Source organism: Maylandia zebra, linkage group LG10 (assembly GCF_041146795.1).
Source record: "Maylandia zebra isolate NMK-2024a linkage group LG10, Mzebra_GT3a, whole genome shotgun sequence".
Taxonomy (NCBI): Eukaryota; Metazoa; Chordata; class Actinopteri; order Cichliformes; family Cichlidae; genus Maylandia; species Maylandia zebra.
In genome coordinates this window covers 25797974-25824358 of record NC_135176.1, presented here as the reverse complement: position 1 = coordinate 25824358, position 26385 = coordinate 25797974, and the positions used below count along the sequence as shown (strand labels likewise).

The 26385-nt window shown below is 41.6% G+C and overlaps 1 protein-coding gene across 1 annotated transcript; it reads left to right on the top strand.

Annotated features, from left to right (window-relative positions):
- Window positions 1–364: 364 nt before the first annotated feature.
- Window positions 365–26385, top strand: mybbp1a (MYB binding protein (P160) 1a). The gene is made up of 27 exons (XM_014409258.3): window positions 365–610; window positions 1195–1290; window positions 4566–4649; window positions 4732–4806; window positions 5066–5173; window positions 5269–5459; window positions 5640–5807; window positions 6305–6422; window positions 6860–7149; window positions 7261–7371; window positions 7456–7581; window positions 7711–7917; window positions 8005–8113; window positions 8212–8305; window positions 8918–9075; window positions 9960–10082; window positions 10270–10446; window positions 11205–11378; window positions 11497–11654; window positions 13365–13499; window positions 13615–13684; window positions 16838–16969; window positions 17050–17118; window positions 19060–19173; window positions 22779–22880; window positions 22962–23086; window positions 25559–26385. Exons 1-27 carry the CDS (start codon window positions 434–436, stop codon window positions 25899–25901), a joined length of 3834 nt encoding a protein of 1277 aa, XP_014264744.3. The 5' UTR covers window positions 365–433; the 3' UTR covers window positions 25902–26385.

The following is a 26385-nucleotide window of genomic DNA, read 5'->3' as shown; positions in this document are numbered from 1 at the left end:
ATGTAATGGATGGACAAATCAAGGAAAATCAAATGAAAAAAGTCACCATTTATTTTAACCATTTGGATGAAATAAATCTTAAAACAAGGCTCATGGTAACAAAAACATGTTTTATGATATTAATTAAATGTAATTCAATAAATAAATGCATTGATACATTTTTATTATTTATTATTATTATTATTTGAATATGTGGCTATATATGCTCATTTTCTAACAACTCTTTTAACTATATTATATTATATTATATTATATTATATTATATTATATTATATTATATTATATATTCCCTTCTGTGAATCGCTCAATAAAGTTTTTTCTTCTTAAAAAAAAAAACATGGCTGGTGAGTTGACCCGGATGTAGTTTCCGTGAGTGAGGCACGTGTTCCCCCTGCAGCAGCATGAGTTGAGGTGGTGGTGGCATTTGGAACAGATGTCTGTAGAGATGGTGGAGCTCTCAGTGAAGGCGGCGGAACCGCTCCGGCCCGCCGGTAACCTGCAGCAGAACCGGGTCTTCCTCGACTTCTTCTGGGACCTGGCCAAACCGGATCAAGAGGTCCGACTGAAGGCGGTGGAAAACCTGATACAGTACCTAAAAACCAACAACAAGGTGAGGCAGACTGCGATCGGTGTCACTGAGAGACGGAGCGTGGTCCCGCTGCACATGTACTCCTCAGAAGTTTTCCACTAGTAGTTTTAGAAGTAGTAGTTGTACACATAGTGTCGTATAGAGAGGTGGAGATGTTTTCATATGTAACTGATTATATGACTGGATATCATACAGGATGTCATTGGCACACTGAAGTATTTCAAGTATCAAGAATTTAAATACTCATATAACAGTTTCAGGCCTATATTATTAACATAAGGCACTATTACCGTAACTACCTACTTTATCAAAACTTGTTAAAATACCTTGTATACAGTATAAGAATCAAAACATTAAATAAAATTACTTAAAAATATAGTAAACCTTTTCTTACCGTACTGCAAGCAGAAATACTGTAAAGCACAGTAAAGTATTTTACTGTCAAGGGTCAAGGATGAAGCATAAAGAGTGCACTTATAAAAATGTCTGAGGTTTAGTATGTAGTATTTCTTGTATAAGTATATTCCAGCATATATATGATTCCACACAGTGTTAAAGTGTCTGTAGTTTCAAAGTTTTAAATCATCTTTCTTCATGTTTTGCAGGAGGATGAGTTGGAATACACCTTTAAAAGGCTGGTGGATGGACTGGCTCACACACGGGAGACTGCGAGACCTGGGTTCAGCCTCGCTCTGGGGCAGGTGAGTGGAGTTTATCCCCATCTATCTTTGTCTGCAGCCCTGCCTCTGCGCACACATCCACAGCTTCAGCCACATCTCTTTGTTTCAGGGTTGGGGGTAATAAACACAGTGCAGGAGTTCAACACTACTTTTAATAACAAAAATCCTCTTTATTTATCTTCATAAGTGATAAAAATTCCTGGATGTGGCTTTTATGTGCTAAGAGATGGTTGTGAGACCTGCTATGATGTATAGTTTGGAGACTTTGACTGACAAAACAATAGGAAGCTGAGTTGGAGGTGGCAGAACCAAAGATCAGAATCAGAATCAGAATCGTGTTTATTGGCCAAGTATATGTGCAGACACATACAGGGAATTTGGTTTCGGTAGATGGTGGCTCTCAAGCACAGCAATGTAAATCTCACACACACACCCACACACACACAAGTGTCTATATATACACATTACACATACATACACAAAGCTGTGTAAACCAACTATAAATAACGAATCTAAACTTATATACATAAAATACAGAAATGAATGAGGTGGAATGAATACTACAAAATGTACATAAGGTGCAGCTGCAGTGGGAGCAGTGTGACAGGTCAACTGTTAAGAAGGGAGATGGCGAGGGGAAAGAAACTGTTCCTGTGTCGGGTGGTCCTGGTCTGCAGGCTTCTGTACCGTCTGCCAGAGGGCAGCAGATCAAAAAGTCTGTGTGCAGGGTGTGAGGGGTCTGCGATGATTTTCCCTGCCCGTTTCCTGGTTCTTGAGAGGTACAGATCCTGGATGGAGGGCAGGGGGGTGCCGATGATCCTTTCTGCTGCCCGTACAGTCCGCTGCAGTCTGCTCCTGTCCTGTTTAGTGGCTGCTCCATACCAGACTGTGATGGAGGAGCACAGGACAGACTCAATGACCGCAGTGTAGAACTGGATCAGCAGCTCCTGTGGAAGACTGTACTTCCCCAGTTGTCTCAGGAAGTACATCCTCTGCTGGGTCTTTTTGAGGATGGAGTTGATGTTGGTCTCCCACTTCAGGTCCTGGGAGATGGTTGTACCCAGGAACTTGAAGGTCTTCACAGTTGACACAGGGCTGTCTGATATGGTGAGGGGGAGCAGAGTTGAGGGATGTCTCCTGAAGTCCACTGTCATCTCTACAGTCTTAAGAGTGTTCAGCTCCAGATTGTGCTGACTGCACCAGAGTACCAGCCGCTCAACTTCCTGCCGGTATGCAGACTCATCACCATCTTGAATGAGGCCAATGACAGTGGTGTCATCTGCAAACTTTAGGAGTTTGACAGCCGAGTTCTTGGAGGTGCAGTCGTTAGTGTAGAGGGAGAACAGTAGTGGTGAGAGGACACATCCTTGAGGGGCACCAATACTGAGGGACCGGGTTTCAGAGGTGATCTCCCCCAGCCTCACTTGTTGCTTTCTGTCTGTCAGGAAGCTGGTGATCCACTGACAGGTAGCTGGTGACACGCTGAGCTGGGAGAGTTTGGAGGAAAGAAGTTCAGGCACAATGGTGTTAAAAGCCGAACTAAAGTCCACAAACAGGACCCTGGCATAAGTTCCCGGGCGGTCAAGGTGTTGCAGGATGTAATGCAGCCCCATGTTCACTGCATCATCCACCGACCTGTTTGCCCGGTAGGCAAACTGCAGAGGGTCCAGCTGGTGGCCTGTAATGTCTTTCAGATGGGCTAACACCAGTCGTTCGAAGGATTTCATGACCACAGACGTCAAGGCGACAGGTCTGTAGTCATTCAGTCCTGTGATGGTGGGTTTCTTGGGAACAGGGATGATGGTGGAGCGTTTGAAGCAGGAGGGAACTTCACACAGCTCCAGGGATCTGTTGAAGATGCGAGTAAAGATGGGAGCCAGCTGTTCAGCACAGGTTTTGAGGCAGGAGGGAGAGACGCCGTCTGGTCCGGGGGCTTTCCTGGGCTTCTGTTTCTGGAATAGTCGGCTCACATCCTGAGTGTGTATTCTGAGTTTCCTGGAGGAGGAAAGGGGGGTGAAAGGTGTGGTGGAGGTCGTTGAGTCTGGATTGGAGAGGGTGGTGGTGGTCGTTGAGTCTGGATTGGGGAGGGTGGGGGTGGTAGTTGAGTCTTGATTGGGGAGGGGCAGGGTGAAGGGGGGAGAGGTGGAAGGTGTGTTGGGGGTCAATGTCTGAAGCAATGTCCCTGGGGAGGGGAGGGTGGGGGGTGGGAGTCTGTCCGTCTCAAACCTGCAATAGAAAGTGTTTAACTCGTTGGCCAGGTCTTTGTTTGCTTCAATAGTGGGTGGGGGGCGTCTGTAGCTGGTGATTTCCTGCAGGCCCCTCCACACTGACGCAGGGTCGTTGGCTGAGAGCCGTTCTTCCAGCTTCTGGGAGTAGATGCTTTTAGCTGCTTTGATCTCAAAGATGTTAAAGAGTTAGAGGGGTGACGCTGAGGTTGGTTTAGAGATGTAGAGAGGAAGGATAACAGATGTTTAATACGGAGCTGCCAGCCAGGAGGAAAAGAGGAAGACCAGAGAGCAGGTTTATGATGATGTGTAGATAAGGAAGACATTGCAGAGCGTTGGCACGACAGAGGAAGATGCTGGGGGGATGTTCAGATGATCTGCCGTGATGACCTTTAGATGTCAAAGATGAAGATGAGGAGAAAGAGGCAAATGTCACAGAAGTCACAGAAGCAGATGAAGAAGACAAAGAAGATAGAGACAAAGAGAGAGAAGCGATGATTTGTGTGTAAAAGACTTATACACACCTTTTTTTTGGCACATTTTTGTACGTACAAAAGTGTCACTATAAGCTTTGTATAGCAATAGGTTATGACATCAGCATGTACACATATACCTAATAAAGTGGTCAAGATGTGTTGCTGTTACTCTTCATTAAAGAGCAAATTCAAAAGTCTAAGGAGTAGATGTGATCATGTTAAAAGCTAACCAGTCAGCTGTAAAGCCCCGCTTTATATTCATCTTAAATTAGGGTGGTAGCCAGAAGTTTCCAGGGTGTCATTACGTACACTGGAATTTGTTTTTCCCCCTTGTCAAACATGGACATACCTCCTGAATGAATCATCCTTTGCTTTCTGTCTAGCATGGACAGTCTCCCTTTATTTGTGTATCACCTTCTGTACAGCGTCATGCAATTTAAAGTGCTAGTTTTGCCTTATTTTAAGATGAGTATTGAACTGAATATATTGGTCCTAATGTGGGTTTTGAAGTGTGTACAAATGCTGTTTTGCTGCTAGTGTTAGGAAAGTGCTCTATAATAACTGAGCTAAGCAGTAAAGTTTCCCTTATTTTTAGGTTTTGAGTGCCTTTGAAGATGTCTCCCTGCAGAGTATACTCAACAGAATCAAAGAAAAGCACAACTTGCAAGGAGCTAAAAAGGTGAGTTTTGGGTGTTTGGTCTCTTTTAGCACCAAAATCGATGAATGCAATCTTTGAACTTGTTTCATCTTTTGTCTTTCAGAAATTTTCCAGAAATGCTATGTTTGGAAACGTGTTTGGTGTTCTTGCCCTTCACCAGTCCAACCGCCTCTCTAAGGTAAGTTTTCTCACATTTTTAGCATTCTTGGAAAAAATTTTGCTGCATTAAAGAGGAGAATGTGCCTGAGACAATATACTGAGGATGCCTGCAAATATTTAAGGGATACCAATCGTGTCATCATCATCACTTTCAGATCTTTGTGCGGTTGTAAATTTCACGAGAGATTTAAGATCCAGGTGACAGAGGAGATCCAGGACAGCTGATGCTCTGTCAAATACGTTGTGGTCTCTGAGCTCTCTGTCTTGTTTCTGTGCAGGAGCCGCAGGTGGTGTTGGGATGTGTGCAGCTCCTGCAGAGCCTCAGTCAGCACAAACAACACCTGAAGGACCTACCCACCAAGACCATGATGGACATCCTCGCTGAGGTGACAGCTGCAGCCTAGTTACTGCTACAAAAATAGTGTTTTTCAACTATTTTCAGGGGTTTTCTGACTCTAGTGTATGTCATCCTGTCCATCAGGTCCCTGAGGAGGTGTTTGAGGAGGTCCTCATGGGAGCCCTGCAGACTGACCTGGAATCTGCTTTCAGGACTCCGGAGCAGCTGCAGCTGCTGCTGGTAGCTCTGCAGCGCTTCCCACAAACCCTCAAACCCAAGAAACTGAAGAAGTTGCTGGGCTCCTCCACCATCATCAACGCTGACAACATACCCAAGTAAGAAGCTTTCACAAACACGCACATCTTCTGCTGCTGATCTGAATGTTCATTTTAGCTTGCACTGCTCTGTGCTGGCTACACTACTGTAAGTGCATCCTATAATTATGCACCACTTTCCCCTTCTGGGTCTGCTAATCAGCAGCTTCTGACTGAACTGTCTAATCTGATGTCTGGCAGAATAACAGAAGTGTTGAAGACGGCAGCCCACGCTGTGAAGAAGGAGCGCATCCTCCCAGCAGTGGTCCTGGACCTCCTGAAGCTCTCTCTGAAGGAAGACAGCTTTGAGCTCTTCTGGAATAAAGCCATCACCGATGGCATGTTAAAGGAACAGCCGGGGCCAACTCAGTGAGTCCTGTCAGCTTTAGAGGGAGCCTGCAGCCCGTTGAACAGTTAGCCCTTTAAAATGAAGTAATTAAATATTGTTATGCTCACTGGAAATGGTTTTATCAGATGTGAACTAACTGTGGTAGACAACTGAGTGCTGCACTAGATGAAACAGCACTTTTTTAATACCACTGACTTCGTTATCCTGTATCAGACGTAAGTGCAGACATCTTCATGTCAGGAATTTAGCATGAAAATTAATAACTCAGCAGTTTGTGTTGATTTTAAAGTCAAACTTGGAGCAGGAGGGTGTAGGATTTAATCTGCAACAGCAAATCTGACACTATATTGTCGCTGTGTTTAGTGCTCACTTTGCTGCTTTGCTTTAGTAACACTTGACAGAGGTGGAGAGAGAGCACACCTGTTTCTGCAGGATTTACTCTTCTTTTTTCTTTGATTTGTCCTGTTTATTATGTCATTGTGCTCAGCCCTTCTGCTGCTTTCCCATCTGTGTCCAGTTACATGAGCTTCCGTCTGCTGGGCAGCACCCTCCCTCTGCTGTCCACAGCCCAGCTGAAGGACGTCTTGTCTGGAGAGGTGATGATGAACTATGGGGAACACGTAGTGTCTGCTCAGGTCAGTGCCACCGTCTAGACTTGACTATAAAGAACAGCTTCCACTCTTCAATGTCATCTAATGGGACGAGCTAATAAAATCTGCACACTAGAGGAGATTGCTTGCAATGCTTTCTGCTACAAGACCTGCTAAAATGAGCCTAGTGTTACTGTACTTGTAGTAATTTGTGTAGTAAAATGTGCCATGCCTATAATTCATAAAGTGAAAATTTCCCAGCAAATGACCTACAGTCTTTCACCAAACACAGAGGTCATGTGATCATTTTACTTTAGTTGACACCAAGCAGCAATATCACTGGTTTGTAGAGCACTGTATCACTTCCAGCTTGTTGATGAGGGTTTCTTTCCTGCAGAATCAGTGCCAAGTCACCATGTTAAAGCCGTGCTCACACATATTAAAGCTAATGTAGGTCCGCTTCCATCTTTTCTCACTCTTAGAAACCGGACCGCTTCAAGCTGGCCCCTGAGATGGACGTCTTTGTGTCGGACTTCTTGGAAGGCTGTCGGGACTCAGACAAACAGCTGGCAGTGATGGTGGGTTTCTCCTCCCTCACCAACAGAGGCTACCCCGTGGTGCCGTCGGTGTGGAAGGTGGTGCAGCACCTTCAGCCTGCAGCTCTGCAGGGCTATGTGGAATGGCTTAAGGACATATTCCTGCAGCCTCAGCTGGACAAGCTGCTGGACATCAGTACTCACAAGAAGAAGGGCAGCAAGGGAGGACAAGATCAGTGAGTGCATCTGCTGTTGTTTTTGCTAGATCGTGCAGAGAATGTGTGCTGAACAGGGCAAAAGAGGCACGGAAAGTGGATGAATGCAACTTGTTGATTATCTTTCCTCAGGAAGGAGGAATCTGTATTCCGCCTGAGGAAGTGGATTGTTTCCCGGCTCGCCTCCATCATTGACAACCACCAGGTGAAGAAGCAAGAGGATCTCATCATGGATGTGGCCAGGTAAGACTTGTTTGAGCGCTGTGAAGTTCTTTGTTTGATGAAGAGGAGGTTATTCACTAGTGTTTCTTTGTTTTTTTTCCCCAGGTTTGTCTTTTTCCATGCTTTCTTCAGCGCCAAGAAGGCCTCGGCCGACATCTCGGAGACAAAGACGAAGCTTTCTGTCCCAATCGACGATAAAACCAGAGCCGTGCTCATTAATTCTTTCTTCGGGTGAGAATTGACATTTTCTCTGCAACTTTTAAATATCACCCGCTGATGGCTGTACTTTATTTCTCTGATCTTTTTCTTCAAGAAAAATTGAGCTGTCATTCAGCTGTCTTCTGTTTTTCCGCTACCCAGACTTCTCCTGTCCATGCACCACATGCCGCTCACTGAGGACGCAACCGAAGGTGCAGCTGTCAGCCAAAAGCGGGTTCTGGGTGTGACGGCTGACGGCACCATGTGGATCTACCACCTGGTTCAGTACGCGCAAGCCCTGCTTAACCAGCCAAAACACGTCCAGAGCAGCCAGCCCTTCAGCCCTGAGCAGAGACAAGCCTGGGACAGGTAGGGAAGCTGGAATATGATGTAATCTTTACATTTAAAGGAGTTTTGCTTATTCACCTGTGCCATTTTTGATTTGTTTTCTTCCAGCATGCTGGAGTCTGTGGCAAACCTGAAGAAGAAGGCAAAGAAAAGCCAAACAGCAGAGAGCAGCGCGTTCCAGCAGCTCTTCCTATTGGTCGGCATGCATCTCTTCAAGGTACAGCATCCATCAGCTTGTTTACAGTTGGTTATTTGTACACATTAAACCTAAATTAGCTGAATAAGAGCAGCGTAGTAACACTTGTCTTCCCAAAGGCCCCTGAGGAGCTGCTGGACATCATGAAAGACCTGCAGAGCTGTATGGAGAAGGCTCAGGAGAAGAAGGCCAAAAAGAAAAAGAAAAAAGAAGGTCAGGCCTTGTGATAAAAAGCAGCAGCATCACGAAGCACATCTCTTTTCATATATATAAAGAAATGCTTGAGCATTTTTGGCAATGCCAGGAGTTATGAGAAGGTCAACATTGTTTTCATGTCTGTGCTTACCTTCCCACTGCTTCCTACACTCAAAGCAGCAGGACACAGACAACCTCGCTATGCCCAAACTTTTGAAATATGCCTCACAGAAAATGAAAGTGAGCAGAACAACCTAGAAATCCAAACATATTTTAGCGTCATATTTGACGGTCTGTAAGCTGTACCTTTTTTTTAAGGTAAGACTGAACTTCCGTATTTAAGTATCAGTAATTACTCCCGTTTTTGATCAAATTAATCAACTAAATTAATTCATACTCCCTGTAGAAATGTCCATGCAGTTGGTGGAGACCAAAAGCGAAGCTAAAAGCAGATTATTCGGCATAATTTTGTTCACCTTCTGCAGAATTTCTTAATAATCGGCTTATTCCAATTAAAATTAAAAGAATTTTGTGTTCTTAGCTTATTGTGCTTTCTCTTAGGAAGCCAGAGAATGAATAAGCGAGTGCTGCTTTTAAGTGTATGAATGTGTTGGATGTTTTGAAATGCAGCCACAGAACAGGAGGAGCCCGAGTGGGTGGAGGTGATGGTGGACATCTTGTTGTCGCTGCTCTCCCAGCAGAGCAGACATATCAGACAGGTGTGCAAGACGGTCTTCTCCTCCATCTGCCCCCACGTTACTGCAGCCGCCCTCACCGCCATCTTAGATGTAAGTAACACATATGGGGTCATTATCGGGATTCCCTGTAGACACTCATGAAATTAACACAAGTCAGGTTATCAGTGTAATGTAACTTTAACCAGAGCCTTTTATTAGTTAAGTTTTTTTTCTGTTCTTCTTTCATCACATGACCTAAATATGACCACTTCTTTGTCATGTGACAAAGATACACCAAGAGTGCTGTGGGGTTTCTGCGTTTTTCAGGGTTTCCTGATGACACTTTTGGTTCATTCCACATTAACTGAGCAAATGCTTCCAATCTGACCATCTCCAATTCCCCTGAAAAAAAATTTCCAGGGTGGTGATACACATCTTAATAGGAAAACTGCCAGATTGCAGCTTTCTACTGTTATTAGTTTGCTCATAAAACCCCCAAATCAAAACATGTGTTTGCGATGAAGTTAGTGTGTTTTCACGCCTTTTCTGTGGAACCATTTTCAAACAGCTATTTAACTGTAGCTATTTATTTATGTAATAGCTACGTAGAGAACTAGATAAGCAATGTTATTCTAATTTTAGGCCAGATATCTATTTTCGGCTTTGATTACACAGACCTGAAGAAGTAAAGCCATGGAGCAAATTTATTTTATGCCTTTATCTATAAACACAACAGATTTCTGGTATTGGACGCTTTTTGTTTACGATTGTTTTGCACCTGTGCTATTGACCTGTGGAGGCTTTGGTTGCAGGTAAACAGCCTGTGTGAAGAGTAATGTGTTGGTTAGCCACGGCAATTTTTTATTTTTATTTTTTGTAAAATCTGCCTAAAATAATGAGTTTCCTGCTTAATTTTGCCAAACAGCCAAAAAAGGAATGCATCAGCGATTTCCGCACAAAGTCGGTGTTATTTGTAACAACAACATTTTGTGTAGGTTTTAGACCCAGAGAAGGATGACGAAGAGGACGCCGCTGTGGTTGTCGAAGATGACTCAAACGCAACACAAAAGAAGAAAACAAACGAGGAGGATGACGAGGAAGATGATGAGGAGATGGAGGTCAGTTGTTGTCAAACGCATTTTCTGTTATCAACCTTTTTCTGTCTTATGCACTGAATTCTACTCAAACATAAATTATTTATCTTTCACATGCCGATTGTTTCTATCTTTACGGTTACAGTTTATTCTTTTAGACACAAAACGTTTATTTTAGTTATTCAGTTGTTTTTTTTTTTGTTTTTTTCAGGATGACAAATCTGATGAATCTGATGATGATGATGACGACGACGACGACGAGGATGACGACTCTGAAGATGAAGCAATGGAGGAGGAGGAAGGGGAAGATGAGAAGATGGACGAGGAACCAGTGGACCAGAACTTCCGCATGGAGCTCATGAAGGTCCTCCAGCAGAAGAATGCTCTGGTGGGTGGTCAGGCTTTTCAGCTTGTCCGCTCCGATTTCAAATGAACTTTTAATACAAAGAGCCCACTAAGGCCGAGCAGAGGCTCATCACAGCAGCAGTGTTCATTAGGATTCACCAAAGTGTTCTGTGTAAAGACACCGTGGTCATTAAGTGCATTAATCTTTGTCATCCTGGGAGCAAATTTTATGTGCGTAAATAGAAAACGTGACCAAAATTAAAATTTCACAGCCGTTAAGTCAGCATCGTCCACAGTGCTGGCATGAAATCTACAAAAAAGCAAAATCCTGCAAATTAATATTCATCATACATCTTGTCATTAGTCCACCTCTCTCTTCATTAGAGATTAGGATGACGAGATTGTATTCCTCAGCACCACATTTTGGGCTGTATTTTGTAATGCCATTGTCATCCTTTAGCCTAAAGCAGGAAGATAAAATTGCAACAGAACGTCACCAGTAACTTGTTTAACAGCTAATTTTTAGAAAGATGCAATAAAAACTGAGCAAGTATTCTGTATTTTGTCTGCTGTTTAAGCTCTTTTAGCCCGACTTCAGTTGCAGCATAACTGCAAGCCTCTTTGCAACCCACCTCCCTCCCAGTTCCATTTATTAATTTTACTACATGTGTTTGAAGCTCAGCTAGAATAATTTAAGTTTAGGTGGAGCCTAACAGAAGATGTTTCACCTCAGAGACCTCAGGCTAGAGCTATAATTCAGTGCTTCAATGTCAAAGTAACACAGTTGTACTTCATATTCAGGCCACAGTGGAGGATGCCAGCAGTGATGAAGATCTGGATGATGAAGCCATGATGGAGCTGGATAAGAGTCTGTCAGCGCTGTTCTCAGAGCAGAAGAAAAAGCTCCAGGCCAAGAAGGATGAGAAGACAAAACTACAAAAGGAGAAGACGCTGGTCAGAGAGTTTAAGATCAAGGTAGCTTAAGCTCAGTCCTGTCAAACACATCTTTAACCCAGCACAGCATGACACTAAGAGGAGAGACGGCGAGAAGTAAAATACAGACCTTTCTCATCCCATTGTTTTGCTCTTGTAGGTGTTGGACCTGATTGAAGTGTTTGTGGCGCGGCAGGCTGGCAGCCCTCTCGTCCTCGGCTTGGTTGAGCCTCTGCTCGCCATTATCGAGCGAGGAATGAGCTCCGGCAGTGACCAGCAGGAGCAGGACTTCCTGCGCCGGACAGCAGACATATTCAGGTAAACACATGTGAGCTGTGGACTGAGCTGACTGTTAGTGTCATAATTAATTTTAAATCTTTGGTGTTGCGATTTATGTCTCATGTTTAATTTGAAATGTTCACGTCAGCGTTTTTATCCACTGGAGATCAACTACAAAACACTTTTGCTTGTATTACTTCATTTTATTTATTGCAATTTGTAAAATTTCAAGTTCAAAGCTGGTGATTTGAGTGTATTTGGAGAAACTGAGAGACAATTTATAAATCCATAGATGGCAGGAATTTCAGAGGATAATGGCTTATGTTCTTTCAACAGTGGCTATTGCTGCTTTTGAACGTTTAGTTTCTCTAACTGTATTAGATCTCTGACGTGGGCAGAGCAAATCAGTTTGGAGGAACAATTTTACAATAACAGACTTTATGAACATCAGTGGGGTAAATTTCAATTTAATCTGCTGAATTAGACAAAACAGATTTTCTCAAATTAATAAAATTTACTTTATTGCTCTGGGGTTTCAGATGGCTTCCAAACCCACCACCACACACAGAATTAATAGGGTGTGCATACATCCACTTCTTACCCTACCCTGCTAAGCAGTAGGTTGAAGGTTTCAGGTACCCAGCTTGTATCTAAAAGACAAGGTGATAGATTTTAACATGGCCCAAGCTCATGTCTTTGAATCTAAGTACTAAGTTCAGGTCAGTCAGGGTTTCAGCCCTCTGTGTGTTTGTCTTTGAACCCTGTTCTGAACTGACATGGCTGCTCGAGCCCTCCTGCAAAACTGCAGTTACAGCACTCATTGGATTGACCAATACTCAGATGGGAAAGTGATCTAAGGAGATATGTGGATTTACAGAAGTTGGGTAGGTCTTCTGGAGCCTTTTTTTTAAACTGTAGATTAAGTACAAGTTATTCTTATGTTTCACCAATTTGCCAACGTATGGAAGAAGATCCAAACTGCATCATCCTCAGATGAGAGGAAATTGGTTAGGATGTTCAGGAACGACCCAGGAAATGTTTTATGGTCAGATGAGATAAAGATCGAGCTGTTTGGCCAAAATGACAAGAGATATCTTTGGAGGAGTAAAGGTGAGGCTTTAGAAATCTACCACTGTACCAAGCATGGTGTAGGTCTGCTCTGTGGCTGTTTTGCTGCCAGTGTTACTGGAATGGTGGAGTAATGAAGGAGGACTAGCGGTACCTTAAAATTCAGTTTCACCTCAAATGAACAGCTGGGTTGAAACTCGAACACATTTGTGTGTTCCAACAAGGCAGTGCACCCAAAAACACATTAAAACTGGTTTTGGAATAAATAAAGCAGGCCAACATTAAGTTTCTCGAACAGCCTTCACTGGTTTTGTCAACTCGGCCACAAAGCCAGGAAACCGACAAAGGTGCATCTGGTTGATGCGCACCTCTCATCAAAGGGACATTGAACCACATATTTCTGGGTGTATGTATAAGTTTGACCAAATTAATCATATTAAATTCAAATTCCCTGTTGTTTTCGAAGTCATTAAAGATGTAGGCTGCACAATCATCTGAATAAAAAATAAAAACAGTTCAAAGGGGATAAAATTGCCATGACGTTCATGCCCATGACGAGTACGTGTAAACTTCTGACCACAACTGTAAGTCAGATAAGCTGTTAAGAAAGTGGATGAATGGATGAGTAATGACAGCTTCCCCTGAGGTCCTCCTGAGTGTTTGATGTCTCTGTTTTTATAGGAACCACCTGTGCAGGTCCAAGGTTTACTGCAGGACTGCCGGTGACAGACAGGGGGAGCTCCATGACCTGCTGGAGAAGCTGGTCACCAAATCCCAGAAGCTGTCTGACTCCTCAGTCTCCCTTTACTACTTCAGGTACAGCAGTGATGTTTTTTTACGGAGCTGAAGAGAAGATGATGTGACACTACCGTATTTCTAAATGTGTGAGAAGAGTTATTTTTGCCTTAAGTGTGTTGTTTTCTCCCTGCAGTGCTTCTCTGTATGTGGTGAAAGTGCTGCGAGGAGCCCCTCCTGCTGAGACCACAGAGGAGCAGGCCGACGTATGTTCACACACAAGTACACAGACACACACACTAATTTCAGCCATCATGTTTACCTGCTTGCAGGGGGTTGCCTGTCTAGATCAGAATGTGTACGTTTTGTTTTTTTGTGTTTTTTCTTCCAGTTTTACCCAAAACAAGTCACATAAAGGACAGGACAGGCTTTCTGTTTTTGTTTTGTTTTTTTGCTTGTAGGTCACACAGTTGGTCAGTAGACAGATGGTAATTAAACATTTACACAACAGGCAGGTACTGTTCTTATGTTTTCTCTCATGTTGTGCTCAGCTGTGCACCAGATTCCAGGTCTGTTTCTGGACTTTACTGGGTTAGAGGAGTGTCCTGGATAACTCGGCCCCCTTTTGACCAGATTATTCTCTTGTCCTTGAACGAACTTTTGTCCTTACTCACTTCTGAGTATTTTCTGTTTTTCTCAACTTTTAAGATAAGAAGATAAGAATAAACTTTATTTTCCCACGTGGGAAAATTTTTTTTGGACAAACAGTGCTAAACATAGCAGCATTCCCACAATAAATCCCATAATATGACACCAGCAAACATTCGATTACACGATGATGTGGCTCCAGAGCTTTTAAATTGGGCTAAGTCCTATTTAAAAGTGCAATAGATGCTGGGAGGAAAGAGAGCTTATAGCGGTTTGTTTTATAGCCGCTTGCTTTGTACTGTTTCCCTGAGGGTAATAGCTCGTGCCGTGAAAAAGGATACAGGAGGGATCATTAACCATTTTATGCGCCTGATGAATGACAATTTTTGTTCCTATGTTGTCTGGAAACATTTGTTTCCTGTGATTTTCATGGCAGTTTTTACTAGTTCAGTTTTAATTTTACTGTAAATAAGCCATACCAGCCATTACTATTTAGGATGTACTAAAGTTAGCATTAATGTAGAAAGTTTTCTTCTTCTACTTGTTTGCCCGTCTGTGGTCCAGTTTTGAGTTACTTTCAGTTTCCTCGATTCTCCATTTTTTACTTGCTTTCTCGGCCAGTGGGGCACTCTTTCCTCTTGCCACTTCCACAGTTACTGCTTTTATTCTACCATCCATTATTTCAGCTACCTTAGGGAATCTACTGATAGCTACAGAGAAGACGAAAGCACTTTTCTTCTTCCTGTTTTGGTTGTGCAGTCAAGCCTTAATTATCCCAAGAGAGCTAATACCCAGCAGGAGAAAAGCACGAACATGAGCCCTACAGAAAGCCAATATTAATGCCAGCGCTGTCTGTGCTAACTGTAGCGATGACATCATGAAATCAGTGACTGCTTGATAACAATAAGTTAAATCCAAACAACTTGTCTATATTGATTTTAATTAAGAAAATGATCTGTTAATAATGAAATGAGTCCTGTGAATCCTCAGTTTAATGACAGGCTGATTGGTGGTGGTGTGGTGGTGGGGGGCATTCACCAGATGTTCCATGCACGTCGCCAGCGTTGCGTGATGCTGCTGCTGTCAGATGTTTTCATAAGACTTGTTATTAAAAGTGTATTGACAAAGATTCCTTAAATAAGCTTCTGTTCCAGCAGACAGTTTGGGATTTGTTTGTCCCAGTTTTGACATATCTGTCTCTTCACGCCTCCACACCAGTGAGTGGATGTTCTTTTTCCACAAATAGTGTTACCGTTAATCTGTTTGGGGTTTTTTTGCCTTTTATTTTAAATAATGGCTCTTCTCTCTTCAAATATTCAAGCAGACACGACAGTAGTCAAGTTTCAATCTAAATGATGTGCAAATATCTGTTAAAACATGCAAATGAAAGTGTGTTTCTGTTTGTTTGTGCCTGTACACTGAAATACTGCTGGTCCTAATTCTAACATCCTCAGCGCTCAGAACTCGGGGGGCACCTCTGTTCTCTGTTCTCTGTGTTTTGGATTTTTTTTTTTCTGACATCATTTTATACACCACATTTTTCACCTCACAACTTTTTCCTCACATTTATACCCAAAGTGAAAATTATAGTTGTTCTTAGCAACTAATTAAGAAAAGAAATTAATTACCTACTAACTAACTAACTACTAACTAATCACCTTTTCTAAAGCACTCAGAAAATAGTCTTAATTGAAGCCATTAATCACATTTTTTATTAAACAAATATTATTTTGCTGAGTGTGGCTAATGTTAGCCGCGGTAGCACTGGCAGATTTCTTTTCTTGCAGATTTCCCTCCACAGACCTGTGCACAATGTAGTTACTCATATTCAAGTAGGCAGCCTACGCACAGCTGCTCATAATCAAGATCAAAGTACTGCAAAGCTGCTTCAGTTAGTCGTGCTGTCATGTCTTTAAGTCTTGCTTGCATACAAATTCCTGTCATGGAGAGAGGTGTCTGGCGGCAAGTGGCTACATGAAACAGTTGACTGCTTTTCATTAGATGCACCTGGACAACTGCTAGGATCAGAGTGGGGGGAGAAAGGCAGTTTAAGTGACTTTGAATGTGGCATCATTGTGGGTATGAGTATTCCACAAACTGCTGATCTGCTGGGATTTTCCCACATACCCATCTTATTGATTGCCTTATTTATGTCAATAGATCAGGGGGAAATGGCCAGAGTACTTCAAGCTGATAGTAAGGCAGCTGTAACTCAAATAACCACTCGTTACAACCTAGATATGCAGAAGAGCATCTCTGATACTGCAGCAGAAGACCACACCAGGAGCTTCTCTCTTCAGCTGCTAACTGAGGCTAATATTTGCACTGCCTTACCTAAATTAGGCAATCAAAGATTAGAAAAAAGTTGCCTGGTCTGATGAGTCTGGATTTCTGATGCAGCATTAATTTCAAACTTGTTTCTTGAACTCAGTGAGTTCACTGTACTCGGCTGACAAATATTGAGCAACTGTGTGATGCTCTCATATCAAAACGACTAAAATGTAATGTTTCCAGCACCTTGTTTGATCTACGCCATGAAGAATTAAAGCAGTGCTCAAAGCAAAAGGAGCTCCAACCCTGTACTAGAAAGTGTTTGTAGTAGCACGAGTAGCAGCGATCGTCTACTTGAATAATCGCATGCTTTCCCAGTAAAAACACAAATGGCTAACTGGAATCCAGCCATGACTAATTTTATTATTTAGGCTTGTTCTTTTTGCTTTAAATTAGCATCTGAACCCCGATGTCTGCTGTTTGCTATTTGATGTGTGCAGCTGAAGTTCATGGGTAATGTCGACGTGGATCGGGTCTCCACTATCTTCAGAGATGCTCTGTGCTCCTTCATGAGCCGGAGGAAGAGCCCACTCACTGCTCAGATGTTCATCGACTTATTCGTCAGATTCCCCGTGAGTAAAAACGCACACCTCCGTCCGAGTGCAGCCGCTCGCCTCTGAAGCAGTAACTGACACCTGTGTGTTATTTGCAGGTTTTATGCGTGAAACTGTTGGACACAGCAGTGCAGAACATCACATCTGGAGTCAGAGAACATCAGCAGGTAAAAAGTTTTAAACCCCCCAATTTTGTTTGTTTTGTTTTTTGTTTTTGTTGTTTACTATAGGAACAGTTAAGCAGCCTAATCCTAAATGACAAACATGAAAGAGTTCTCTTCTCCCATCATGCCATGGGAATAAAACTGAAAGATGATATCATTTACTAACTGATTGAGAACTTAAGATCATCTTCACTTTGGGAAAACTCCCACATGAGCAAGTTAAACAATTAGAGCACATATGGCTCATATGGTGCTGTCTGCTAGAGTAAAGTTTCAAATAAAGCTGTGATGCCCAGTCCTCGGTTGGTGTGTCACTCTGAATAAGTAGACCTGTTCATGAGTTTGGATCCTTGACTTATTGTACCATATGGTGTTTCAATATTAAAACATAGCACTGGTGATATTCTGTATTTATTATATTGTCAACAGATTCCATAAAAGCAATAAAGTCAACTGTTTTTAGTAGCTCCCTGCTTTTCCTCCTTTAATGAGATATAAAACTAAAAAATAGCTCACAAATATTTATAATAAATAAAGACTGAAACAGCTGGGAGCAAACTGCACTTTTTTGGCAAGCATTAATTTACATTTATCGCTCTACTAAGTATTTACAGCAGCAGGACAGCATGTCCATGCACATTAACAAGCATGTGACATCACAAATCATTTTAATACACCGACAGACTCTATACCATATAGGGTTTACTTGCTTTATAATAAATGTATTGCTGGTTTTGCTCCTAGAGTATCACCAGAGTTATCCTTTAAAGAGTTTCCTTTAAGGATAAGAGAAGTATAGTGACAACGTAGCTGTAAAACAGTGATTTAACTAGAAAATGACATAAGCGTAACCTTACTTTTATATAGGAATATATCCAGAATACAATCAGCTGGCAACCAGTTGAGTCAGGCCCCTATTGCAAACGGACTCACTGCAGACAAGTTGCACTCATCAGTGGAGACTGCCAACATGCTGCCGTCAATCTGTCTGCATTTATATGAGACGCCAGCAGTTATGTGAGAAATTAGCTGCATGTTTTTTTGGTTTTTTTGTCCCGTGTTCTGTCTTTTACCCCCAACCGATCACGGCAGATGGCCGCCCGTCCCTGAGCCCGCTTCTGACGAAGGTTTCTTCCTGTTAAAAGGGACTTTTTCCTTCCCACTGTGTCTTGTGTGTGTAGATATATATTATATATCTACACACACAAGTACATATATGTACATACATACGCACACTTTTTTATTTTTTATTTTATTTTGGAATCCATACCAGCAATGGTAAGAGGACAGACATTATAGAGCACACTAAAAACCATCATTGAGTATACTGTGACCAGACCAACTGTTTGTAGAGAAATTTAAATCTATGAATATTTTTGCATTGTTTCAGTTGTAAACTCAGACTGTTCCAGATTTTCACACCACATACAGACACACAAAAGCCTTTACGGGTTGTTCGAGTTCTGGGTAATTTGAATTCTCCAAAGCCTCTCACATTATAAACCTTTTTTCGAATTTCAAATCTAGTTTGTAAATTTGCCGGTAAAAGTTTAGTAAAAGCTTTATACAAAATTATGGATGTATTGTAATTAACCAGATCCTGGAATTTAAGTAACTTTGCCCGAAGAAAGAGTTTGTGAGTATGATCTAGATAACCAGCCTTGTGAATAATACATTTCTCAGAAATGTGTTTCTGTGGCGTCTGACACATTTAAAATAAACTAAAAAACATTTCAGCATGTTTATTCTTATCTCGAAATGAGATGAGGTGAGATTTTTCTGTTAGCATTGTGTCTGAGCTGCCTTTTATTCCATGGACACATTATAAAAAATCATAAATGCTAATTTTTGATTAAAGTGCTCAATTTAACTTTAAATTCTTTGTCTTACTTGCTTCATTTTGTGTGTGTGTGTGTGTGTGTGTGTGTGTGTGTGTGTGTTCAGGGTCAAGCGTGTGTGTTGGTGTTGCGGGCGATGCAAAGCAGGGAGGTTCAGCAGCAGCTGAGCGGCCCTCAGTGGACCGAGCTCTGCGAGAAGGTCAAAGGTCAGCTGGCAGCGGTGAGTCAACACACCTCTGCATTATAGCCAGTGCTCAGGTGGTAGAGCGAGTTATCCACTAATCACACAGATAGCGATTTGATCTTCTGCCCCTCACATGACAAAGCCTCCCCAGGCAAGACACTGAACCCGATGGCAGGCCTTTTCCCTCATTTAAATTCTGTAAACCTCTGCTTGTGGAACTGATTGAAAGTCATTTTTCCTTGAGTATAGCAGCATGAGGCCATAGCTGCACATCATGTCCTCACTGTAAGTAGAGGCATTCATACACCAGCATGCTTCAGGCTTGTTCGCATTTTTATTATATTATTCCAGAAGGTTTATGAGATTGCATCGTCCTGTGATAAATGATGATTAGAGCCGCTGCTCTTCTTGCTGTCCTCTGTGTGTCCTCCAGAGAGTGGAGGGTGAAGACATGCCTAATTGCATGCTTCTGCAGGTCTTCTGCAAATAACCCCACCTCCTGTCTTTTTCCTCCCAGACCAAACGACACGACCAGCTGTACTACTTTAGAAACTTAGTCGTGAAAAAAAGTGTTTTCAAAGAAATTGCACATAAATCCTAGCTTTTCTCTTCCATCAAGAATTATTTATCATATAATAACAATATTTCAAAAATGCAGGTGTAGGCTTTCATTTATCCAACTCAGCTGTTCCTCTGTTTTAATATTTATAAGTAATGTTTAAACATTTATGGTAATATGTAATGGAACATGATATAGTTGTACTCAAATATAAGTGTCTATTAAATTAAAAACCTCTGCAATCTGTTCTTGGAGGCTTTTATTTTGATAGATAGTAAAGTACTGGAGCAAACATTAAAATGTCCTTTTAGCTGTTTACATTTACATTATAATGTGTTTTAAATAGGGGTGGGCGGTATAAACGGTATACGGTAGAAACGATATAAATTTGGCCAACGGTAGAGATTTTGACTATACCGCTCTACCGCGATAGAGCATGTTGATGGTGTCATCATCAAGCTGCGCCTGTTTTGGTCGAAAGCATTGCAGCGGCTACAAACAACATCGTCTGCAAATTATGCCGGGCGGCAGTAATAGCAAAGAGACGAAGCACTTTTGGAATATGGGGAAAGCCGAAACCTGAGCTTCCTCCACTTCCCTACCATTGATTCATTAATGCTGAATTCTCTCGCAGCTGCTCTATTCCTGTGTTGGTGCAGTATATTAATGACTAACCTCGTATTGTGGATGGATTATCTCAGTTGTTTTCCTAACTGAAGTTTGGTCCGTTTGTAGCATCCTGACATGTGATTGCATTTGTCCCTAACCACCAGAAACTCTCACGTTAACTTTCATCGAGTGGAAAAATATTAGCGCTCATCCTCCAGCTTCACTGTGCTAATGTTATGCTAACATAGCTGTGTCGCTAGCGATCACGTAGCACATCATTATAAACCAGCTAGCCCAACTTCACTAACCTTACAAACGTCACTGCTGTTTAGTTTCCTGTCTTCATTTATGTTGGAAGTGATAGCAGAGCTGTATGTTTGAATTTTTTCAGAAATCTCTCAGTCAGAACATGCTATATCATACTTAGGTAACTAGCGAAATTAGCGAGCTAACTTCCTGCTAGCTTCTAACTCCTTTAAGTGTAATAAATTCTGTTTTTATGGATGCCTGGATGTTAAACTTCATAGTTACACCTGGTAAAGCAGCAATGCTGATCGTTTTATTAAAGATGAAAGAATTTAGACAATTTTTTTTAACTGTCAGTGATGCTGCAGTGTTCGTTTGACTTTGGGAGGTTAGGACCCAGATTACTCCGAGATTTATGAGCGCCTTAGTCCGACAAATACGGCAATAATGACGGCCCCCTTGCATGTTCTACAAAAAAATGTGTCTGACGGACAAATTCCAATTTCACATCACTGAAGTGGCACCATTTTTACAAACTAATTCTGGTTCATCAGTTTCACTCAATGATCCGCTTTCTCCCTTCTCATTCTCCGTTGCCGTCATGCTTTTTCGGCCGTGTGCGTATGAAAACGAAGGCACTGGCACTCGCCTTTTACCCACATTCTATCGCGATATTCCATTTTCTTATCGTTGCCTAACATTGTACCGGTATTACCATGTTATAATATGGCCCAGCCCTAACTGGTAGCATGAGAAGGTCCCCGCTCACCTTCCAGTTCCACCTCCATCTGTATGAAGGGATAGGCAGTGACATGTAGCCAGACTGAGTGTAGCAGAAGTGTTCAGTGCCACAGAAAGCAGCTGTCCAGATGAAGTCAGGTCAAAATGTTTTCGAGTTGTTTCATCTAATTCAGATTGATTCCCTTTATGTCCTCAGATGTCAGTTATAGATCTGATTTTTAAAGGCCAGATGGACTCAAAGAAAATCTTGAGCAGAATGTATCGTTTATTCAATGCACAGCTCACCAGTGTAGTATCTTTAAATTAAATAGGAAACTGGGGAAAACATCCCAGATTCAATTTGGCAAAAAAAAAAAAAAAGTCATAAAGAGGATATATACGTCTTCAGCATGCCTTTGACACGCAGTAATGGAGTTTAAGGTTGCACATGGTCTTTATTGGTCAGGTTATCAGAAATGCAGATAGACCTGGATGCTACGTGTGATGAATGCAGATGGGCCAGAGCTGCACTGTTACATATGTTGGCTATGTACAAAGCTACATAGATCCCATTAGATATCTCTCTTACTGTGAGCGTGTTATGAATGTGATGTCTTCTCTGTTTTCTTTCTAGATGAAAAGGACTCTTTGTCTCTAACATTTGGCCATTAGAGACGTTATGTGTCATATTCATTTAGAAAAGATCAGATTCACCATTAGACGATCTGCTGGGAAATTATATCCTACCATTTATATCCTTTGTTGGAGGTATTGCAGCGGCTATTATTAACACGCAACCATAATGTCGTTATTGTACGTGAGGTTTGCAACAAAATGACCACTTATTTTTATATATTACTCGATGACGTCTGATTATGTTTATATCCTTCATCTGGTACTCTAAGGGGGAGGTGGGGGGAGGTTTGAGATGCAGTTGGTTTCTATAGTCTGTACTGTGTTTTGTTGTGGCAGAAATGGAATAAAAAGACAGTTTAGAGTTGAGAAACTAAAGAGAGAACTTAAAGTGGAGCTATTATGTTTTCCCCTCTATTTCTGCCCTATATAATGGTAGATACTCCTATTAATCATGGCTGGAGTTCAAATACTGAAGCCATGTGCAAGTGAGCCAAATACTCACTTTCAGACTGGGGTTTTTTTTCCCACTATTGGATCCAAGAGAGTGGATCTAATATAAAATGGTCCTCTCAGGTACACCGCTCTGATTGTGAGCAGCCCCTTCATTCATCATTATCTGAAAGGAAAAAGGTCCCAGAGTATAGTGTATATATGTGATTAGCTCATGTTTTAAATAAACACAGGAGACATGGTTAAGATAATGCTGACTGATTAGGTTCATCTTCACCTACCAAGAGGTTTAAATCAGCGGCCATAAACAGTAGTTGCATAATGGGCCAAGCTGTCAAATCAGAAGCAAATGAAAACAGCAGGATCAGGCGTTAAGGCCAACATGGACATGAGTCTAATCCCATTATCATCATCTTTCTAGAGTCTTCGACAAGTTGGTCATGCTGAGAGCAAGGTGGTGAAGGAGAAGGCGGTGAAAACTCTGGAGCTCTGCCAGTTTATAGTCAAGCACGTTCACCAGCAGGTAGGTTTGCATGGAGTGTTGAGATGAGAAGAAGCAGGTAAAGTGTTTCCAGTTTCTGACTCTGTTGCATGCTATGTGTAGAAGCTGTCTGTGGATTTGGAGCCCCTCCAGCAGGTCCTGCAGTCCCTGACCAGCGTGATTGCTTTCAAGAAGACCGGCAAGCTGGAAGACACCTACTGGGCTGTGATGAAACACTTTGGAGTAACGTGAGTTATTTCGGCATCTCTGAAATGAAGAGCTATAGAGGTGATTCTTGTGCAGAAATCAGATTAAAGGAAGAAATCAGGTTTGTGCAAAGTCCTTGTGTCCGTGCAGCAAGTGAGTAATCAGATTTCCTCGCCCACACACACCAGTTTGGTGCTAGGGGTCGCTTATTTTAACTCGTATTAATGAAGCTCAATGTAAGGGTATGTTCTCGATCCTCGTTTCTTCTGTTAAATGCTACGCATGGGTGCCAGGAGCTCACAAGTATAAATCACACCATGCTTGGGTGCATATTGTAATCCTCAGGCTTTTACTTAATAGCTGCCAACCCCCAAGAAGGACTCAGTGGGAAAGATCGGTGCACTAAGTCGTATTTCTGGAGTTTTTTAATGTTTGCAGACTTTCTCAACCTGTAATACTGACACGTATTAAACAGCACAGATTCATTCAGTGGCAGAGATTTTTTTTTAATGATGGACATCCTTGCGATGATTTTGCTTCTGCACTGATTATAGGAGTTCTGATTTATGGGTCGTCTTGTTGATAAATGGCAAAAATCTTCCCTTGTTTAAGATGAACTGATAACATTTTGGTGTTTGAAGGTCTAGCTGACTGTAACCTCACAAAACCTTTCTGCAAACCATCGTTTCCTTTCATATGCTGATTACTTTAAAGTTTCGGGGATCCAACTTTTTCAATTTGGATCCTCATATTGATAGCTCAGCTTATCTACCGATGACCGAGTACTGATCCGGTATCAAATAAAGGCTCAAATAACAGTTGCTTTCCTGACTTTAAAACAAAAGTCAAAGCGGCTTTCAGCTACTCCATTATTCACAAATGGTCGTCACAGCGGGTAGCTCTGCATGTTTGATTTGACACTGAATTTGCACCAGATGCTCTTCCTGATGTGACCCCCCCACCTACTATCTCTGTTGGGAGATAAATGCATGAAAGTGTAAAAATAATGCATGCATGCATGTATGCATTATTATTCACCAAATGTATCTTGACTCCTGAGTATCTCCTGCATTCTGCTCTTAATCATGGTTGCAGTAGTTCTCTTCCTTATTGTGTGGAGTGGAGCAGACATGAAACAAGTCGCTTTACACTTAAGACAGCAGGATAAGGAAAGCAGTGTGGTATGCTTCCTCCAAGCTATGTTAGCTCTCCTTCTATCAGCCAGCAGCCACTGCTGCTGAATAGTAAGCACAGCAAATAACACTGAAATAAATGGATCATGTTGCTAGCCATCCACAATCTAAATTTCTGAGTCTGTATAAGATTGATATTCAGTTCAAATGCCCAGATTGGAAAAGATGGTAAAGTAAAAACTCATATTCATTTATTAATATACCCCAGTATCGTTTGATGTGATTTAAAGCTCTATTTTCAAATGTCTTTAAAGGCATTTGAAGGTACAAATGTTTTATTTGATAGCATAAAAAATGAGAATGACCAGCATTATTGGAAAAAAAAGGAAAGAACGAAACACTTTTACACAGAGACGGGGAGAGAGAAATCACTTTTCCACTTTCAGATGATGAGCATACGCATTTCTCTCTGCCATTATGAAACCCTTTGACTGAGTAATAGAAACACTATTTCCTGTCTGAGCGATAAGACACTATTCTTTTCTACACCTTGAGCCAAGTATCCACTTTTTTTCTTTTTTTTCTTTTTGCTCAAAGGGAATATCCAGTATTGATTAAATAAACCTCCATCTGTTCTATATCTCCTCGGGTTTTTCTGGATGTAAAAAAGCCAGCCTGTGATGGTATTTAATATACAAAGATACAATCTAGGACAAAGAAGTTGAGCCTTTCTTTTGTGTGCTGCTGGTATAAATGACTTGCTGTAATTTCTGCTAGAATAAAATGTAAAAATAAATGGGAAGTCATAACTAGGAAGGATTTTGAAGTGTTAGTAGTAGCAGCATTTTATCAAGGACGAATGTTAAGTGTCTTCTCGTTCTTTGGATTAGATTGTTCTGAATTTTGTTCATGTCCATTAGAAGTTCCTGCCTCAGTTCCATAATCCTCACATACTGAGTAAAGGACATTTAAAGGACAAACTGTTCTGAAGTTTTAGGTTTGGGGTAGTTAATCTGTGTTTTAATAGAGTTTCAAATTGATTGATGATTCAGTTTTCGGTGCTTTGATTACGATGCTCAGGAGGTAGAGCAGTTTGACTGCAAATCGGAGGATCAGTGGTTCGATCCCTGGGTACTCCAGCCCACACCTCAAGGTGTCTTAAAGAAAGATGCCGAATGTTGCACTCCATAAATTCATTAGCATACTTAATGTGTGTTTATGTAGTGCTTTTCTAGTCCTGCTGACGACAGTTTAAACAACGAGTCACATTTAACCGTAGATTCATACAGCACTTTATTTACATAAACAAATTATTTCTTGACCACAGCAGTTGTTTTTTTAAAAATAAAATCTGTCATGTTGACCTTGTGTGTGTTGCAGGAAACCTAAAGCTGAAAAAACGAAGCCTGAGAAGGAGACAGAACAAGAGTCGGGCCCCGCAAAGAAGAAGGGTTTTCTGCCAGAAACCAAAAAACGTAAGAAGCGCAATAAGCCTGTTTTGGAGCCGGCAGCAGGCAACACGGCCTCCACAGATAAACCAGGGACGGAGAAAGGACAAGGCAAAAAGAAGCAAGACAAGAAAAATAAACAGAAACGACCCAATGGTGGCGCGACAGCATCACAGCCCAACCCAGCCAAAAAGAGTAAAACGGAGTCTGAGAGCAAAGCAGCCAAGAAGAAGAAGAAGCCCAAACAGAAGAAAGAGGGAGGAGGGCAGATGTAATGTGGAGACTCCTATTTAAATGGACACAGAAACGTTTTTGTAATTTCCTTTGAAGACGCTTTGTTTTCGTCTTTCTCTGGTTCTCACATCTTTCTATGTCAAATTACGAGGCTTTTAATGTGTGGGAAGTGAATTAAGAAAGACTATATTTTTCCCAGTATATGACTGCTGTTATGAGAAAAATAAATGTGATGTTTCCTCCTGGAAGTTAATCAACTTGGCCTCCACTTCAGAACAGTTATGTAGTTTTGTTATTCAGGTATGTAAAATGTTAAAAAGAAACAGCAAGGACTTGTGTGAAAAACATGAAAGCATGGATCCATCATGCATTGGATCAAAAGTTCAGGCTTGAGGTGTTGGTGTAATGTTTTTGGAGCTCCTGATTACTGGCTGAGCTACAAACCAATTGTATACTGGAAAGTCATGGGCTTATGAAATAATCTTAAACCTGTAAAATTTTTATAAAAGTATGTTGAGAATGCAA

Excerpts from the sequence above, each read along its gene's own strand:
- mybbp1a (XM_014409258.3), top strand. The coding sequence starts at position 434 with ATGTCTGTAGAGATGGTGGAGCTCTCAGTGAAGGCGGCGGAACCGCTC. Across the intron at positions 7,372-7,455 it reads CTCATCATGGATGTGGCCAG|GTTTGTCTTTTTCCATGCTT; the intron begins GTAAGACTTGTT and ends TTTTTTCCCCAG. Across the intron at positions 17,119-19,059 it reads GAGTCAGAGAACATCAGCAG|GGTCAAGCGTGTGTGTTGGT; the intron begins GTAAAAAGTTTT and ends GTGTGTGTTCAG.